Source organism: Zea mays, chromosome 7 (assembly GCF_902167145.1).
Source record: "Zea mays cultivar B73 chromosome 7, Zm-B73-REFERENCE-NAM-5.0, whole genome shotgun sequence".
Classification (NCBI taxonomy): Eukaryota; Viridiplantae; Streptophyta; class Magnoliopsida; order Poales; family Poaceae; genus Zea; species Zea mays.
The window spans coordinates 58,446,828-58,466,173 of record NC_050102.1 but is presented as its reverse complement, the minus strand read 5'-3'; the positions used below and the strand labels follow the sequence as shown (position 1 = coordinate 58,466,173).

Genomic DNA, 19,346 nt, shown 5'->3' with positions numbered 1-19,346 from the left:
GCATGACGTGTGGGACCCAGCCCTCGTGTCATAGGGGGAGGACCCTGGAGCACGTCGGTGGAGACTTTGCCCGTGACGCTTGGGGATGCGAGTGGGGAGAGCCGCCTTTAAAAAGGGGTCGATCCCCCGGGCAGTAGCCATGCCTTCGCACTCCCCTCATGCATTGCGCCCTTCCACCTTCCGAGCCCCCAGATGGGGCGCATCTGTGTTGCCCTCCTCTTGCTGTTGTTGAAGGAGCGCGACCTCGCGGGGGTTGGCGCTCTTCAGCTATCGCTCGGCTTCAAGGATTTTCATCATGCAGCCCGACTGCAGTCCCCCGCTGGCGGTCACCCAGGATGATGACCGTAGGCCTCGTGGTGGGGAGAAGCAAGCGGGGCTACGGCCTCTGCCCCGCCCTCAGCTTCAAGGATGTTCATCATCCGGGCTGGGGAGGAGGGTGCACCGAGTTGGGGCCTGCCTCCGCGTGGGCCGGCGACCCGCTTCTTCCTCCAACATTCGGGGGAGAAGGGCATCCTCCAGTTCTACGGAGGAGGCGTCCTCCAGCCATGCGGGGGAAGGTGAACTGCTGCTGCCTGGCCAGGGTGCAGCTGTCCGTCCTCCATCCGGGCGACGGTCGTGCCGTGCGCAGGTGGCTGTTGTCACCGGCCTTATGGAGGGGGCGAACTTCGATAACGCGGGCCCGGTCGGCCGCAAGCGTTGTCAGCTATAGCGTGCCTGGCATGCTGGCTCAGCTGGCTCTGGCGCCGCTTCCGACGCAGCCTCCTGCCGCTTCGTCCGGGCGTGGCTGTCCGTCCACCGCACGGGCGACTGTCGCGCCGCGCGCAGGTCGGGCATGTCTGTGGCCCTTCCCGTGCCGCCAACAGCACCGGGGGATCGTACAAGACGTCGTACGCCGCGAGGGCGGCGTTCGTGTTCTTGGATTGTCTTGTCCTCACTCCGGCACGATGCCTCCGCGCGGAGGCTAGCGTCGGCCCGTCTGCGAGGACTTGAGTGGGGATCTGCCGGTGCAGGCTGGGGCGACCGCCATTCGTCGGCGTGGCGCTGGCGCGCAAGTGGCCGCTGTCGTCGGTGCTGAGGTGTTGGCAGCTAGAGGAGGTTGTCTCTGCCGACGAGACCGTCGGCACCACCTGCGGTCGGACCTCCGGCTCTTTGGCTTTGCTGGCTTGTCCTTGCCCCTCGTGTGGGGACGTGGGTGAGGGCCTTTTCACAGCAGCGTTTGCCCTGAGGTCATCGCTGCTGCTGTTTAGCCGCCCGAGGCGGAGGTCGTTGTCGCTGCCGGTGGAGCGGTCGCCGGCGAGCCACCTGGAGTTTGTTATCCCGTAGGCCCTCTGGTATGGAGGTTGTTCATACCTGCGGGAATGGAACCGGAGTCCTGTTTGTAATGGTACCCTGAGTATGGGTGTTTGTTCATTGTGGCTGCTGAGGCCTGAACATTTGGGCATTTGAGCGTAATGCCGTGTTTCTTCCTCATTTCGAGCACTAGGACTCGCCTGTCGGCTAGCTGAACCACTTAACCGAGCGTGAGTTGCCTTGCATGGAAGGTGACGAGTGAGGTATCTATATCCCGGAGGCGTAGGAGTCCCTCGGCTCGGTCGGCCTTGCCGTTTAAAGCCTCTCTTGCTCGGTTTTAGAACCTTCGGCCGCTCTGCGATGAGCTGAAGCCGGAGGTAGCGGTGTCAGCGCGGACGGAGGCGGTGTCGGCTCGAAAAGAGGCTTCGTCGGCCCAGGAGCATGTGGCTTCCCAGGCCGAGGAGGTGTAGCAGCGGCGGCTGGAGCTTGGCCAGGTCATCCACGAGCGGGACCAATCCCGGAGTCACGCCGCCGAGGCCGAGAGCCAGGCTAAGGTCCTCGGGGGACAGCTGGCTGAGGCTACGGAGCGGCTAGCCGGGGTGTCTGCTCGGGCTGGAACCCTTGCGGAGAGCCTGGCCGTGAGGGCCTAAGCGCGGTGCTGGCGTCCTCCTTCGAGGTGGAGATCCTTCCACCTGTGTCGCCGTCTGAGGCTGGGCCAGATTCCGCCGAGGGTGGAAACGACACCGAGGGTGCTGCTGCTCCCTCCGCCGATGTCTGAACTGTTGGATGTTCCAAGCGTTGTTGTAGACCTCGCCTTGATCGTTGGCCAGCTTGTATGTCCCGGGCTTCAAAATCTTGGCGATGATGAACGGCCCTTCCCAGGGAGGAGTGAGCTTGTGGCGTCCTCGGGCGTCTTGCCGCAGCCGAAGTACCAAGTCTCCCACCTGGAAGCCTCGGGGCCGAACCATTCGGGCGTGGTAGCATCGCATAGACTGCTGATACCGCGCCGAGTGTAGTAAGGCCACGTCCCGAGCTTCTTCGAGCTGGTCCAGTGAATCTTCTTGGCTGGTCTGGTTGCTTCGGTCGTCGTACGCCTTTGTCCTCGGGGAACCGTATTCTAAGTCTGTGGGTAGGACGGCCTCGGCCCCATAGACTAGAAAGAGTGGCGAGAAACCCGTGGATCGGCTCGGCGTCGTCCTCAGACTCCAGACCACCGAGGGTAGCTCTTTCATCCACCGCTTGCCGAACTTGTTGAGGTCATTGTAGATCCTCGATTTTAGTCCCTGCAAAATCATACCGTTGGCACGCTCCACCTGCCCATTCGTCATGGGATGAGCTATGGCGGCCCAGTCCACACGGATGTGGTGGTCCTCGCAGAAGTCTAGGAACTTCTTCCCAGTGAACTGCGTGCCATTGTCGGTGATGATGGAGTTCGGGACCCCAAAGCGATGGATGATGTTTGTGAAGAACACCACCGCCTGCTCGGACCTGATGCTGGTTAAGGGTCAGACCTCGATCCACTTGGAGAATTTGTGGATGGCGACCAGCAGGTGCGAGAAGCCCCCGGGTGCCTTCTGCAGGGGACCGACGAGGTCTAGACCCCACACGGCAAACGGCCAGGTGATGGGTATTGTCTGTAGGGCCTGAGCGGGCAGGTGCGTCTGTCTTGTGTAGAATTGACACCCTTGGCAGGAGCGTACAATCCTAGTGGCGTCGGCCACCACGGTTGGCCAGTAGAAACCTTGTCGGAAAGCGTTTCCGACGAGGGCCCGAGGTGCTGCATGGTGACCGCAAGCCCCCGAGTGTATCTCTTGCAACAGCTCATGTCCTTGGGCGACGGATATGCATCATTGGAGAATGCCCGAGGGGCTGTGGTGGTAGAGCTCATTTTCATCATCCAGTAAGACGAACGACTTGGCGCGCCGCGCTAGTCGCCGAGCTTCGGCCTTGTCGAGGGGTAGCTCTCCTCGGAGGAGATATTCCGGGTACGGGGCCTGCCAGTTCGGGTTTGGCGTGACCCCATTCCACTCTCCCTCGACGCGCAGGGCCTCACCCTCGGTGGCCGAGGGTACCTCGGGCTGGGCCGAGGCATCCTCGGGCTTGGGCGTGTCGTCGATCTTGACAGATGGTTGATGTATGTCTCTGGAGAAGACGTCCGGGGAACCGTTGTCCGCCCCGAGGCTATTTTTGCTAGCTCATCCGCAGTCTTGTTGTACTGTCGAGCGATATGGTTGAGTTCCAGCCCGTAGAACTTGTCTTCCAGGCGCCGAACTTCGTCGCAGTAGGCCTCCATCTTCCGGTCACGGTAGTGGGAGTTCTTCATGACTTGGTCAATGATAAGCTGCGAGTCGCCACAAGCGTCGAGGCGCCGAACCCCTAGCTCGATGGCGATGCGCAACCCATTAACCAGAGCCTCGTACTCGGCCACGTTGTTTGACGCCGGAAAATGGAGGCGCAACACGTAGCGCACATGTTTCCCGAGGGGTGAGATGAAGATCAGGCTAGCACCTGCTCCTGTTTTCATCAGCGACCCATCGAAGTACATGGTCCAAAGTTCGGGCTGGATTGGAGTTGTCGGCAATTGGGTGTCGACCCATTCCGCCAGGAAATCCGCCAAGACTTGGGATTTTATGGCCTTCCGAGGGGCGAATGAGAGTGTTTCGCCCATGAGCTCCACTGCCCACTTTGCTATCCTACCCGAGGCCTCTCGGCACTGGATGATCTCCCCCAGGGGGAAGGATGACACCAGAGTCACCGGATGAGACTCGAAGTAGTGTCGCAACTTTCACCGCGTCAGAATTACCGCGTACAGTAGCTTCTGAATTTGCAGGTAGCGGATCTTGGTCTCAGATAGCACTTCGCTGATGAAGTAGACTGGCCTCTGGACGAACAGTGCATGCCCTTCTTCTCGTCTCTCGACTACGATCGCGGTGCTGACCACCTGAGTGGTTGCGGCTACGTAGATCAAGAGGGCTTCTCCCGCAGCGGGGGGCACCAAGATGGGCGCGTTGGTAAGGAGTGCCTTTAAGTTTCTGAGGGCTTCCTCGGCCTCGGGGGTCCAAGTGAAGTGCTCGGCCTTCCTTAAGAGGCGGTACAAGGGCAATCCTCTCTCGCCGAGGTGCGAGATGAAGCGGCTCAGAGCCGCCAGGCATCCCAAGACCCTTTGTACTCCTTTTAGATCCTTGATGGGTCCCATGTTGGTGATGGCTGCGATTTTCTCTGGGTTGGCCTCGATGCCTCTTTCGGAGACGATGAAGCCCAGGAACATGCCTCGGGGGACTCCAAAGACACACTTCTCAGGATTGAGCTTCACACCTTTTGCGCGCAGGCACCCGAAAGTCACTTCGAGGTCGGAGAGGAGGTCAGAGGCTTTTCTTGTCTTGACAACGATGCCATCGACGTAAGCCTCGACCGTTCGGCCGATGTGTTCTCCAAACACGTGGTTCATGCACCTTTGGTATGTTGCACCTGCATTCCTCAAGCCAAATGGCATAGTAATATAACAATACATGCCAAAAGGTGTGATGAAAGAAGTCGCGAGCTGGTCGGACTCTTTCATCTTGATTTGGTGATAACCTGAATAGGCGTCGAGGAATGACAGGGTTTTGCACCCAGCAGTGGAGTCCACAATTTGATCGATGCGAGGCAGAGGGTAGGGAACCTTCGGACATGCTTTATTCAACCTAGTGTAGTCGACGCACATCCTCCATTTCCCACCTTTCTTTTTCACAAGCACAGGGTTAGCTAACCATTCGGGATGGAATACCTCTTTGATGAACCCTGCGGCCATTAGCTTGTGGATCTCCTTGCCTATGGCTCTGCGCTTTTCTTTGTCAAAATGGCGCAGATGCTGCTTCACGGGTCAGGCTCCGGCTCGGATGTCCAGTGAGTGCTCGGTGACATCCCTTGGTATGCCGGGCATGTCCGAGGGACTCCACGCAAAAATTTCGGCGTTTGTGCGGAGAAAGTCGACGAGCAATGCTTCCTATTTGGGGTCGAGCTCGGAGCCGATCCGGACCTTCTTGTCGGCGTCGTTGCTGGGTTCGAGAGGGACGGACTTAACCGCCTCAGCCGGTTCAAAGTTGCCAGCATGGCGCTTCACATCTGGCGCCTCCTTGGAGAGGCATTCTATGTCGGCGATGAGGGCCTCGGACTCGGCGATGGCCTCGGCGTACTCCACGCATTCCACGTCACATTCGTACGCGTGGCGGTACGTGGATCCAACGGTGATGACTCCGTTGGGGCCTGGCATCTTGAGCTTGAGGTACGTGTAGTTGGGGACGACCATGAACTTGGCGTAGCACGGCCTTGCCAACACCGCGTGGTAGGTCCCTCGGAACCCGACCACCTCAAACGTGAGGGTTTCCTTTCGGAAGTTGGAGGGAGTTTCGAAGCAGACGGGCAAATCGAGTTGTCCAAGGAGCAGGACGCACTTTCCGAGGACGATCCCGTGAAAGGGTGCCGCACCGGCTCGGATCGTGGACAGATCGATCCCCAAGAGCCCGAGGGTCTCGGCGCAGATGATGTTGAGGCTGCTGCCTCCATCCATGAAGACCTTGGTGAGCCTGGCGTTGCCGATGACGGGGTCGACAACGAGCGGGTACCTTCCTGGGCTCGGCACGCAGTCGGGGTGGTCGCCTTGGTCGAAGGTGACGGGCTTGTCGGACCAGTCTAGGTAGACTGGCGCCGCCACCTTCACCGAGCAGACCTCCCGGCGCTCCTACTTGCGATGCCAAGCTGAGGCGTTCGCCACTTGCCCACCGTAGATCATGAAGCAGCCGTAGACCTCGGGGAACTCCTCTGCCTTGTCGCCCTCCTTCTTGTTGTTGTCTTGGCCTTTGCCATCTCCCGCCGGGGACCCGGCTTTATGGAAGTAGCGCCGAAGCATGACGCATTCTTCAAGGGTGTGCGTGACGGGACCCTGGTGATAGGGGCACGACTCCTTGAGCACCTTGTCGAACAGGTTGGCCCCTCCGGGAGGCTTCCGAGGGTTCCTGTGCTCGGCAGCAGTGACAAGATCTGCGTCAGCGGCGTCACGCTTTGCTTGAGCCTTCTTCTTGGCCTTCTTCTTCGTGCCCCGCTGGGCAGACGCCTCGAGGACATCTTCCTGCTGCCGTCCCTGAGGCTGCTTGTCCTTCCGGAAGATGGCTTCGACCGCCTCCTGACCAGAGGTGAACTTGGTGGCGATGTCCATCAACTCGCTCGCCTTGGTGGGAGTCTTGCGCCCCAGTTTGCTCACTAGGTCGCGGTAAGTGGTGCCAGCGAGGAACGCCCCAATGACATCCGAGTCGGTGATGTTGGGCAGCTCGGTGCGCTGCTTTGAAAACCGTCGGATGTACTCTCGCAAGGATTCCCCTGGTTGCTGGCGGCAGCTTCGTAGATCCTATGAGTTCCCAGGGCGCACGTACGTGCCCTGGAAATTTCCAGCGAAGGCCTTGACCAGGTCGTCCCAGTTGGAGATCTGCGCAGGAGGCAGATGCTCCAGCCAAGCCCAGGCGGCGTCAGAGAGGAATAGGGGGAGGTTGCGGATGATGAGGTTGTCATCGTCCGTTCCTCCCAGTTGGCATGCCAGCTGGTAGTCCGCAAGCCACAACTCCGGCCTTGCCTCCCCTGAGTACTTGGTGATGGTAGTCGGGGCTCGGAACCGGGCCGGGAACGGCACCCGTCATATGGCCCGGCTGAAGGCTTGAGGACCTGGTGGTTCGGGCGAGGGGCTCCGATCCTCCTCACTGTCGTAGCGTCCTTCGCGCCTGGGGTGGTAGCCTCGGCGCACCCTCTCGTCGAGGTGGGCTCGACGGTCGCGACGGTGTTGCTCGTCGCCGAGGCGACCCGGGGCTGTAGGTGTCCCGTCCCGTGTGCGCTCGGTGCGGACCGAGGCCTCCCGCATGCGTCGGGAGGACGTTGCGCGATGCTCCGAGGGGCACCCTCGCCTTCGGGAGGCAGAGCTTTCGGCCCGTCGGACCGCGGCATCCTCCAAGAGATTCTTGAGTTCTCCCTGGATACGCCGCCCCTCGGTGGTGGATGGCTCCGGCATTGTCCGAAGCAGCATCGCCGCTGCAGCCAGGTTCTGGCCGACCTCGCTGATGGCCGGGGGCAGCGCTGCCCTGGCATCGTCAAAGATACAGCGCTGGACGTCCCGGACCCGATGACGCGCTTCTTCGGCGAGTGCTCGGCCTACCCACTCCTGCTCGATGTTTTGCCGGAGCTGCACAAGTCGGCCTGCTTCCTCGTCGAGCTTAGCCTGCATCTCGCGGATTTGCTTGAGCTGTGCGTCCTGACCCCCTGCAGGGACTGGGACCACAGCTAGCTCTCGTGGGATGTCAACGCGAGACGCAGGCCCAGGGGGATCGTCATCCTCTGGCATACCGAGGTGGTTGCCTTCGTCGTGACCCCCTAGATCGACGTGGAAACATTTGCGACTTGGGCCACAACCCTCGTTGTCAAGGCTATGGCCATCATCAGAGCAACCGGAGAGGCAGTAGTCACATGCGGTCATGAAGTCTCGCATGGCACTGGGATTACGGAGCCCGGAGAAATCCCAACCGGAGTCGGGATCGTCTTCTTCCTCGGAACCCGGGGGCCCGTAGGTTGAGACGGTCGTCAGTCGGTCCCAGGTTGACCACATATGGTATCCCGGGAGGTCAGGATATGCCCTAGCAAAAGCGCTCACCAAAGCGGGGTCGCTTGGTGGATCGAAGCTAAATCTAAAAGGGATAGGATGGAAAACGAACGGTACCTCTTGATCGATGGACGGTGGTGAAGTCGCGTCGGGGACAAAACACACCGTCATCTCAGGTACGAGGTTAACGCCCAGCAAGTCCTTCACGAGAGTGCTGGCGTCATCAGTCCGCGAGGACAACACCTGACATGTCCCCCGCTGGGGTGCCGGCGTCGTCGACTTGCTCTAGACCGATAGCCGACGAGGTGTCGCCTCCTGCCTGGCCACGGTTGCCCCGTCTCCTCCTCCTGCGGCGAGGAGGGTGGCGGGGCAAACCCGGATGCTGCTCTTCCCCCACAGGGGGAAGACGTCGTCGAGTTCGCCGCCGCCGGGCGAGCTGACGACCGTCGTTGTTGTCGTGCTGCAAGGGGAGGAGTACCATGTCATAGCTGTCGTCGAGGGACATGAACTCGAGACTCCCGAAGCGGAGCACTGTCCCGGGCTGAAGAAGTTGCTGAAGACTACCCATCTGAAACTCAACGGAAAGGTGTTCGTTAACACGCAGCAGGCCCCTACCTGGCGCGCCAACTGTCAGCGTTTCGGACCCGGGGGACCCTCAACCGAGCCGACCAGTGAATTTTATCGCTGCGTGCCCCTGCCCAGATGGGTTGGCGCAAGATGGAACACAAGGGAGGAATGCGGCTTGTATTATCTCACACCGGGGGGTGCTCGTAGTAGGGGTTACAATCGTCGCGAGAGGGAGAGAGAGAGCCTGTTCGTTTGCTCGTCCCCGCGCGACCCCCCCCCCCCCGTAGGAAGGCCCTGGACCTCCCTTTTATAGATGCAAGGAGAGGGTCTAGATGTACAATGGGGGTGTAGCTATGCGCTAACGTGTCAGGCAGAGAAGTGCCTGAGCCTTGTGTACATGCCAACATGGCTGTTGGAGAAGTGCTTGAGCCCTGTGTACGCGATAACGTGGCCGTCGGAGAAGTGCCTGAGCCTTGTAGAAGCACAGCTGGCGGTGCGGCTGGGATCCTGCTGACGTCTCCTTGCTTCCGTAGGGGGCTGAGAACCATCAATGTCATGGCGCACGCGGGGAACCATCATTACCTGTTACCGGGGTGAGCCAGATGGGACGCCGGTCTTGTTCCCTTGTAGCCCGAGCTAGCTAGGGGTAGGGTAATGATGTATCCCCTGTGGCTCGGTCGGTCCGAGCCCAAGGTCGGGCGAGGCGGAGACTTCTCCTGAGGCCGAGGCCGGGGTCGGGCGAGGATGCGATTCCTCCGGAGGCCGAGGCTGAGGCCGAGTCCTGGGGTCGGGCGAGGCGAAGACCTCCTCCCAAGGCTGAGGCCTAAGGTCGGGCGAGGTGGAGCTTCCTGCAGCGCCCGAGGCTGAACTCGGCTGTTGTCAGTCTTACCCCGGTGGGTGGCACAACAGTTGGAGCGGGGCGAGCGGCGCTGTTTTCCTGTCAGGTCGGTCAGCGAAAGGGCGAAGTGACTGCGGTCACTTCGACCTTGCCGACTGAGGCGTGCGTGTCAGGATAAGGGTGTCAGGCGATCTTCGCATTGAATGTGCCTGCGATACGGTCGGTTGGTAAGGCGATTTGGCCAAGGTTGCTTCTCGACGAAGCCTGCCCGAGCCGGGTTTTGGGCGAGCCGGGGGTGCGCCCACCGCCTGAGGAGGCCCTCAGGCGAGGCGTGAATTCGTCCGGGACTACTGTTCCCGCCCGAGGTCGGGCTCGGGCGAGGCGAGATTGCGTCCCTTGGTAGACGAAGCCTTGACCTGAACCGTGCCCATCAGTCTTTGCGGTTTGTGCTAAGGGGGCTTTCTAGCCGTGTAGCGATGAAAGTAGGATGGGAAAATCCCGAACCGACCGTTATCGTATAACCGATTTGGTTAGTTTTGTCCCGATCGATTTCGAACCCGATGTAAAAAACGAAAACGGAACGAAAACGGGATATACAAAACGGTAAACGGAAACGGAAACGGTAGAGTTGTTTTCCCGACCGTTTAACCGGGATCCCGTTTTTAATCGGGATGATCCCGTTTTGTTACCGTATTTTGTAATTCGGGATCACTTCAATACGGCCTGCTCCAATCCAGATATCACTTTGAGGCCCAGCCCATCTAAGCAAAAACCTAACCTAGGTTACCTAGCGCCGTCCGCTCCTCTCTCTGCTCTCTCCCAGCCGTAGCAAACGCCGCCGTCCGCCCTCCACAGCTTCACTGCTCGTCTGCTCCAGCGACCAGCGGGCAGCTGAGCGCCTGCACCATTCTCCTGCTCTCTCTCAGCCGCGCGTGAGCCGTAGCAAAGTAGCAAACGCCGTCGTCCTCCTGCTCTCTGGTCTCCCAGCCGTGAGCCGTAGCAAACGTCGTCGTCCTCTCCTACTCTCTGCTCAACTGCTCTCTCCAGCGGGCAGCGGTGCCGGTCCAGCCTCCAGAGTCCAGAGGCCACGGCTCGGCGGCTCCCTCCCAGACGGCCAGCCTCCACACGCCGCCGTCCGAGACCAGCCCGAGAAGAAGCTTGCTGCGTTGAACACTGCTGACCACGCCGCCGTCCGAGAAGAAGCTTGCCGAGAAAAGCTTGCTCCCTCTGCTCTCCAGTCTCCATTGCTGGCCACGGCTACAGCTCTGCTGTCCACTGCTCTACTCTCCACTGCTGACCACAGACCACCTGCTGTCCACGGAATGAAGATACAGCAAGTGGCTCCTCTCCATGAGCAATGTGTCTTATGTTTGTTGAGAGATGTGAGCAAATGAGCCTTGGTTGTAATAGTCTATGCGTGCTAAGTGATCCAAATGTGAGCAAGTGATTATGAATATGTGTTTTAAACTTTGTATTGTGTCATGTGTGCTAGTAGACTTATATGACTTCTTATGTTAGCCAACATCCCAAGACTTATGTGCTACATTAAACTTTGTGTGCTCCGGATTTACATGGCTTTTATAGTTTTATTTGTGTTTAATTAAGACTTGTGTTTACAATTTTTTATTTGTTGTTAAGTTTTGAATATATGGTTTCATGGTGTTGATTTACCGAACAAAAATACCGGTTCCCGTCCGATTTCGGCTTTAACCCGACCGGATCGTATCGTTTTTCGATTCCCGTATTTATCCCGTTCGTTTTCGTTACCGATATATCCCGTTTTCGTTTTCGTCCCGCAAGGTAGATATGAAAATGAAAACGGTAGAGGTATTTTCCCGACCGTTTTCATCCCTATAGCCGTGTTTAGGAGCGTTGGGGGTACCCCTAATTACGGTACCCGACAGTCACCTTCCTGATCATATTATCACACTCAGAATGATATCTTCAATTCAATAAGATGACAATATTCAAAATAAATGAAACCGACACTATTTTAATATTTGAGAAATCTATAAGCACAATATATACATAAATTAAAGCCATTATTAACCAAGCCATAAATTTTAGTGATGAGGTCTAACTGTTACATTTCAGTCATAATTAAAGAACATCCCAACAACATCAAGATACACTTCAGTGATTTTTTTAACATTTGCCATGACTAGCAGGCTTGTCTAGGCGATGACGAGCACTGACCTTTGCCTGTTCGACGACAGCACTAGCAAGGCTCGCAAGTTGTGCCTACCGAAGAACACGACAGCATCGGAGGGCAGGCCAGCGGGGGACTGATTGTGGGAGGCGCAGCAAGCCGGTGGAGGAGTCTGACGGCGCTGATGGAGGCCAGCACGCTGGAGGGCAGACTCGTGGGGGACCGACGACTGGAGGCATGCGGGGGATTAACGTCGTAGGGTAGGTCGGCGGGGTCCCCCTGTAGTGGCGACACGCCCCTGTGCTAGTCTAGAGTGGATAAGACATGTGTGACAAGAGGGTGGAAAGTAAGTGAGTCGAAATGGTTCTCTTGTTTTTGAGGAATCCTTAGAACCCATGTTTTTAAGAAGTATTTCGATCTGGATCCAACCTAACCCACGAGCATTTTGAACCAAACATGAATTGTTATGAATTGAACCCGTTCCAACCTACATCAACCCGCTAAACAAATACACCCTTAGGACCGAGAGGCGCGTGCACATGACACATGTGTGGGCCGTGCGCGGCGCCCACTGAGGCCATGTTCGTTTGATCCAAAAACCGTATGAATCGAGGGGGATTGTTAGGGATTAGAGAAGATTTTGATTTGTAGGGGACTTAATCCCTCTCAATTTCTATGGATCGGCACAAAACAAACATGGTCTAACATGGGAAAAGGGTAACTGACTAACGGTAGCCAGCGGCACGCCCAATCACATGTGCCCCATGTGCGGTGCCAATCCTTCTTCCTCGTTCCTTCCCCTGGCCAGGCTTGGTGGAGTGAGGGGGGCGATGCGAGGCGGAACCGCTCCAAACGTGCGCGGAGCCTGGCCATCGCGGCCGTCCATCCTCCCACACGTGTCGCTCCCACGCGACCACCGTGCGTCCGTGCCAACAATATCACTCGCCCAGTACCAGGTTCAGCAGCAGCACGCCGCCGCACGCCTCGCACGCGCGAGCGGCCCTACTGCTCCTACTCCTCCCACCCGTTCCCCTCTTCCGCATCTGCACCCGCGGCACGAGATCGAGATCCCGGCAGACCGGTGGGATGCAGCAGGCGGGGCTGGCCGATGACGACGACGAGGAGATATGGGTAAAGGAGGAGGATGACGAGGAGGAGGAGGACGGGTACTATATGGACCCCCGGAGCCCGGCCGTGTGGACGCCCGGCGGCAGGGCGGGAGGGACCTCAAACCGGCGGCGCGCGCGCGAGGAGAAGGAGCGGACCAAGATGCGGGAGCGGCAGCGGCGCGCGATCACGGGGCGGATCCTGGCGGGCCTGCGCCAGCACGGCAACTACAGGCTGCGGGCGCGCGCCGACATCAACGAGGTGATCGCCGCGCTCGCAAGGGAGGCCGGCTGGGTTGTCCTCCCCGACGGCACCACTTTCCCCTCTTCATCCTCCTTCGCCGCCGTGGCTGCACAGGTTGCTCTCTCTCTCTGCTTGCCTGCTCCTTCCTTTCCTTCTGAGTTAGTCACCAGTATCTCAATTGGAAAGAAAGGGAACGGCCTGTCTGAACTGGCAGCTCTGCGATGCGAAATGGGAAGAGAAGGGGAACGGCGAAAAAGAGTGAGCTCACAGCTCAGTGTGTGTATCTACTGTACTGTACTTATGATGTCATAAATGAAACTCTGCGGTTTCAAAAGAGTTGATAAGTAAATAAATACATGCTGGACGGCTGGACCTGCACGGGAATAGAATGGTCAATCAAACTTAATAATATAATACAAGTAATATTTGTACGTTTGATAATACGTACTGACTATCTGAAAATCCTGGAATGCCGTATTGTGCGAAAATAACATAAGCAGAGAAAATAATTACCACCGTACTATTACACGAGTGTTGTTATATTTTGCGTCACGTTTTTTTTGGACCGTCCACCGCAATTCATACGCAAAGGAAAGGGTAAAGGGTAGTAGTAGAGGAGGACAAGCAAAGAAAAGCGGTGGGCGTCTGGGCGAAACCGCAGAGGACGTCACGGACCTCACGGCTTTCATTGCGTGGGTTTCTCTTTTCTCCGCCCTTCCCGCCTCCCGAGGACGCGCTCCACCACTGGCCAGTGGCCACCGCCTCCTCCTCCCCGGGTCCTCCCAAATTCGGTGCCACCTGATCTGGGTCAAATGCTGACGCGTGCTCCTCCTCCACCTTCTGTGTTCCTCCAGCCGCCCCGCCCCGTGATGGTCGCCGCCGCGTCGCCCTCCGCCACCCCGCTCGCGCTCCCGGCCTCCTCGGCGCTCCCCCTCCGCGGCATCGCGCCCGTCGCCGCGCGCCCTATCTCCCACCGCCCCGCGCCCGCGTTCGCTCTCCTGTTGCCCCCGCGGGCCGCCGCGGCCTCGCGATCCCCGGCCGACGACGTTCCCGACGGGAATTCCTCGCACCTCCTCGCCGTCCCCGTCCCTGTCCCCATGGACCCCGCCGCCGCTGAAGACGTCCCCGTTGCCAAGCAGGTCAGCGACTCCCGCCGCCTCCTTTTGCTTTACACCCGCTTGGTTCATCTGCCTCTCACCTTTGTCGGGCTTCTGCAGCTGCAGGTGCCCGATGTGTCGCCGCGCCCGCCTGAGCGGGACTTCGCCGGCACGCCCTACGTGCCGGTCTACGTCATGCTCCCTGTGAGTACCCATCTCTTCCATGTCCTTCGATTGGACCTGCGCGATCGTGTTCCATATCCCAGTCAGAAGCGTATTTTTGGCAGCTTGGGGTAGTGAATGGTAACGGTGAGGTGGTGGACGCTGACGAGTTGGTCGGGCAGCTGCGGGTGCTCAAGGCATCTGGAGTGGATGGTGTCATGGTCGATTGCTGGTGGGGGAACGTTGAGGCTCACAAGCCGCAGGAGTACAACTGGACTGGCTACAGGCGCCTCTTCCAGATGATCAGGGAACTCAAGCTCAAGTTGCAGGTAAGATGGCTTAACATCTCAATGTACCTTTGGAAACTTATGGGTCACTGGATTGTTGTATGTTTCTTGATGCATTCCTCCTTCCACATCCTTCATATGTTGGTTGAAAATTGCTGTACTTCAGGTTTGATTAACTTTTCTTATGTCGTTTTAATTCTTTTCTCACCAAATTTCTTAGGTCGTTATGTCATTTCATGAATGTGGTGGCAATGTTGGAGACGATATATCCATTCCCCTCCCACATTGGGTAATAGAGATTGGAAGGAGCAATCCAGATATCTACTTTACTGACAGGGCAGGAAGACGTAATACAGAGTGCTTATCATGGGGAGTTGATAAAGAAAGGGTTTTGCAAGGCAGAACAGCAGTGGAGGTACAGTCATTTATTTATTTATTTTCTCTTGAACACATGAGAACTGTGTATTATTTTAAATAAGATAGGGTAAATAATCCCGATTACACCCACCCACACCCATAGGTTCACAAAATTAAGTACGCCTTTTTCTTACATGACCTAGAATGACCTAGTCACTAGGAACATTGCCTGATAGGGGGATCTCTTGCGCTCCAGCCATTGCCCAAAGCTGAGCCTCCTCAGCAAGTAGCAAGCCAGCTTAACCATATTGGCAGCAAAGTCGCCGAAGACACATTGATTCCTATGTTTCCGAAGTGTCCAAGCGCCTATGATAATTAGGAAATTTATGCCTCACTGCAATTGTCCATCGATCATATCATTGGCTCTGTTCCACCAGTCCTAGAAAGAAGCATCATTCAGCATAGGTGCTAGAGTTTGCAGCCAAAGCGATACAGGAGCCATTTCACATTTTCACCACATCCACACAGCTTATCATCTTATTGATTTCCACTTTTGTCCTTGAGCAAGTTCTGTTACTACTGCTTTGGACAATAACTGGAACCTGAGAGGCTGAGGGTGGCTTTACATGAAACAGATATGTTATGTATACCTTGTCATGTCCAGTACTTTGATGTGTGTGTATGACGAGACTATTTTGTTATGCTACAACAATGCATGTTCTCTATGTTCAAACATTTTTATTCATCTTTGTTGGAGGTTGGAAGGTCAATTGTGTTTAATTGTTTCATTCCTATATATCAATGTAGGTATATTTTGATTTCATGAGAAGCTTCCGAGTAGAATTCGATGAGTATTTTGAGGATGGGATCATCTCAGAAATTGAGATTGGACTAGGGGCTTGTGGAGAGCTGCGATATCCATCTTATCCAGCAAAACATGGCTGGAAATACCCTGGCATTGGAGAATTTCAGGTAATTTTTCACACTTTGTTTATTGTATTACAATTGATTAGTTGCATTATTTTCACCGTCTCAGGACTCAATATATACCTATTGGTATATCATAGATACATAGACAATTGATAATGTATTTTGCTCCAGTGCTATGACAGGTACTTACAGAAAAGTTTGAGAAAGGCTGCAGAAGCACGAGGGCATACCATATGGGCAAGAGGACCTGACAATGCTGGCCATTATAATTCTGAACCAAATCTCACTGGATTTTTTTGTGATGGAGGAGATTATGATAGCTACTATGGCCGTTTTTTCCTCAGCTGGTACTCCCAGGCATTGGTGGATCACGCGGACCGTGTACTGATGTTAGCAAGGCTGGCTTTTGAGGGTACAAACATTGCTGTTAAGGTAAGTTGTCTGTTATTTATTTAAAGCCAATTTCAGTATTTTGATTGTTGATTTGTGGGTATTTTTTCCCTGTTTCTGGGAACTTGGTCTTATAAGCGTCGGAACAACCTTATTCTTTATCAGTTTATATTCAAATCACACGAAATGATTGTATAGCACTAACCACTTCTGTGATATTAACAGGTCTCCGGGGTGCACTGGTGGTATAAAACTGCCAGTCATGCTGCTGAATTGACTGCCGGATTTTACAACCCGTGTAACCGTGATGGCTATGCTCCAATTGCTGCAGTATTAAAGAAATACGATGCTGCTTTGAACTTTACATGTGTTGAATTGCGCACCATGGACCAGCATGAGGTATACCCTGAGGCATTTGCAGATCCAGAGGGCCTAGTATGGCAGGTATGGATCCATTGTTACATTGCATGTTTTGCATTTCGTAGCAACAGCTTACTAGCTGATGTTTTGTATTCTCTAGTGAGCAAACACATGTTACTGTTTGGTAGGTTTTCTCTGAATGAGTGGTTGACACTTAGTACAACACCATATGCTTTTTATTTAAATTTGGAATCGATTTTTCAGGTGCTAAATGCTGCGTGGGATGCTGGTATACAAGTGGCTAGTGAGAACGCTCTACCTTGCTATGATAGGGATGGATTCAACAAGATTTTGGAGAATGCCAAACCTCTGAATGACCCAGACGGACGGCATTTGTTAGGTTTCACCTACCTAAGGCTTGGCAAAGATCTGTTTGAGAGACCCAACTTTTTTGAATTTGAGCGCTTCATCAAGAGAATGCATGGTAAGATGTACTGGCAACTGGAGTAGTCTGACGGCTAGCGCCCGTTAATTCCATGTTGACCTTTCTCGTGCTACATGTTTGCAGGTGAGGCGGTTCTTGATCTGCAAGTATAAGATTGGTAGCATATTGCATACACGTATACAAGTGACTGATTGGCTCAGGCCTTATGGCTTACATTTTTTTCTTCTTTTGCTTTGTGTTTTTAGGCGGTAATATCAGCTGATTTTTGAGCTGTTAAATAGAGAACTCGCTGCTCAATTTTTAACTCTAGTCTTCAAGAAGGAAGACGAGTTGAGTTCCGTATAATCGGTGAATTCACATCCTTTTGTCGCCGGCGGCTCCACATGTGCCATCATCTCATGGCCATGGCGCAATGTTATGCAGATGTAGTGTGAAATCCGAAGAACCTAGGCATTCTGCTCATCTCCATCTCCATATCAGCGTCAAATGCTCAAATTTTTTAGTTCAAGTGACTGCTGATACGCATGGAACAAAACGGGAATAAGTGTCTCGATCCTACTGTCTTGCGTGTAATGATGTTCAACAATGCAGATTGTGAGTTTGGATCTGTTGAGCACAGAAAAGGTGTTGAGCACAGAAAAGGTCCTCGCGGACCCTGCTGATTTTTTTGTTTTTAGCCAATTTTGTGACAAAAAATTACAATTAGACCCTTGAAAAACTTATTTCCCGTTTTGGACCTGAAGCTCGGCGCCACAGGCTGTGGCGCCGAGTTCTGACGTGGCGCTAACGGCACTCGGCGGTTAGGACTGACGTGGCGCCGACGCAGTCTCGTAGCTCGGCGCCATAGATCTTGGCACCGGCGAGACCTATAAAACGGTCGTGTTGCTGACCGAGAAGAGCTCATCTCCCCTTAATTCAAAAATTCGTCAAAGTTGCTGTTGGGGACTTGTTCTCAAATGCTATGAGTTAAGAACAAGGCAACACAGAGAATGTTAAACGATAAAGTCCTTCGTCCTTTGAAACATTATTTCCCTTAGGACATAACGATCTTCGGACGAAGGTCATGAAAGACGAACCTTCATCGTCACAATATACATTAATGAAAGACGAAGCATATGAAACATAAAAGATAGCATGAATAATCATATAACATCATCCATTTAACTTTATTATATCATCATAGAAAAATAGAGACAATATCGAATTATGAATGTACCTTCGGCTTGGAAGGAGATGAAAATACAAGTGTGACGCAAAAGCAAATGCCAAGTCAGCATGAATAGTACGGGAGTACTGTTCATCTATTTATAGACGTGGGATGCAGCCCATGTAAAATTACATTCATGTCCACTACATTTGCTAATGACTTATGAGGATCTGTCAAAGCCTAAGTAGTCTTTTCATCTTTAAGTCGGTTCCCCTTTCTGCCATTATGCCGAAGCTCCCCTGCGCATAGCTTCGGCTATGCACCATCCCTCGTACGGCTTGGTGATCAGCCCGTCCTTCATCTCAATCCTCCTTCGTCTAGCTTAAGCTTCGTCCTGATCGTACTTCGTGTTCATAATCTGGGTCCGAAGATATCTGTTCATACATTTCACTTGGAAGATATTGTCAAATCATGTTTTTGAGGACCTTCGGAGGACGAAGGCCCCCAACAGTAGCCCCTCGCAATATTAATTTATTAATGATAAATTTAGATTGCGATATGGATGAAGGCCTTAAGCCGAAGGTCCGAAAAAACACCTTCTCTTTGCTAGAATAGCAACATTCACTGACAAGTGGGTCTTTCAACTTTCAACGCACTGGGCGTATAAATAAGATCATACCACAAACTCATTTTGGTACGCACACTTGCCATCTGCCCCCGCTTACTCAATTTTATCTCTTGCGCGCAAAAATTTACTGAGCTTTTAGTTTTGAAGCTTCGGCATTGAAAACAGTTTTTAGCATTTCCGAAGATGTCTGAAGACAAAAAGGCCGGTCCCGAGATGAAGCTGAGTCTCTCTGAAGAGAAGAACCTGGGGTTCCTTATAGCGATGGCGGAGACCAATACGGAAAAAATTACCAAGGAGATACTGGAAGGCTTGTCTGAAGATACTGGTGACAGCGACAGTTACGATGTAGAAAGTGGTGGGGAAGAGTCCGAAGATCGGCCATGGCGGCCAAGTCACGCGGTTTTCGGGAAAACCACCATTAAGCAGAGTCATATTGATAATATGAGGGGGCGATATTTTCAAGATATATCTATTGTGAGAGCTGATGCTGGAGAAAAAACTTCTCCCACCCCCGAAGAAGATGAAGTCGTAATCTTCCGAAGCTTTCTCAAGGCTGGGCTTCGATTCCCCCTGAGCAACTTTGTTGTTGAAGTTCTGAAAACATTTCAAATCTACCTTCATCAAATTACTCCCGAAGCTATCATAAGAATGGGGATGTTTGTCTGGGCTACGAGAAGCCAAGGTTTAGAACCAAATGCCAAAAGCTTTTGCAACATTCATGAGTTGTTAT

The 19,346-nt window shown here is 54.4% G+C and overlaps 2 protein-coding genes across 4 annotated transcripts; one reads left to right on the top strand and one right to left on the bottom strand.

Moving 5' to 3' along the window:
* Window positions 1-10,054: 10,054 nt before the first annotated feature.
* LOC103632407 (uncharacterized) lies at window positions 10,055-10,935 on the bottom strand. The gene has a single exon (XM_008654238.3). It carries the CDS (start codon window positions 10,557-10,559, stop codon window positions 10,098-10,100), a length of 462 nt encoding a protein of 153 aa, XP_008652460.2. The 5' UTR covers window positions 10,560-10,935; the 3' UTR covers window positions 10,055-10,097.
* Window positions 10,936-11,398: 463 nt separating this feature from the next.
* LOC100278364 (uncharacterized) lies at window positions 11,399-17,517 on the top strand. Of its 3 annotated transcripts, none has more exons than XR_002748802.2 (10): window positions 11,399-12,927; window positions 13,668-13,952; window positions 14,031-14,114; window positions 14,198-14,401; window positions 14,580-14,774; window positions 15,524-15,688; window positions 15,818-16,078; window positions 16,262-16,480; window positions 16,661-16,964; window positions 17,087-17,517. XR_002748802.2 is itself a non-coding variant. In XM_023300491.2 (10 exons), exons 1-10 carry the CDS (start codon window positions 12,550-12,552, stop codon window positions 17,101-17,103), a joined length of 2,028 nt encoding a protein of 675 aa, XP_023156259.1. In that variant the 5' UTR covers window positions 11,399-12,549; the 3' UTR covers window positions 17,104-17,517. The 3 variants fall into 3 exon arrangements, 2 of the variants coding, with proteins under 2 accessions (XP_023156259.1, NP_001337631.1); XM_023300491.2 differs by having other exon boundaries at window positions 16,661-16,880; NM_001350702.1 differs by having other exon boundaries at window positions 12,337-12,927; window positions 16,661-16,880; window positions 16,965-17,458.
* Window positions 17,518-19,346: the final 1,829 nt, after the last annotated feature.

What these genes read in the sequence shown, in the direction of transcription:
- LOC103632407 (XM_008654238.3), bottom strand. Translation starts at nt 10,559, where the DNA reads ATGGAGACTGGAGAGCAGAGGGAGCAAGCTTTTCTCGGCAAGCTTCTT.
- LOC100278364 (NM_001350702.1), top strand. Translation starts at nt 12,550, where the DNA reads ATGCAGCAGGCGGGGCTGGCCGATGACGACGACGAGGAGATATGGGTA. An exon ending in TCGCCGCCGTGGCTGCACAG is followed by an intron (nt 12,928 to 13,667) that starts GTTGCTCTCTCT and finishes GTGTTCCTCCAG; the next exon opens with CCGCCCCGCCCCGTGATGGT. An exon ending in CAGAGGGCCTAGTATGGCAG is followed by an intron (nt 16,481 to 16,660) that starts GTATGGATCCAT and finishes TCGATTTTTCAG; the next exon opens with GTGCTAAATGCTGCGTGGGA.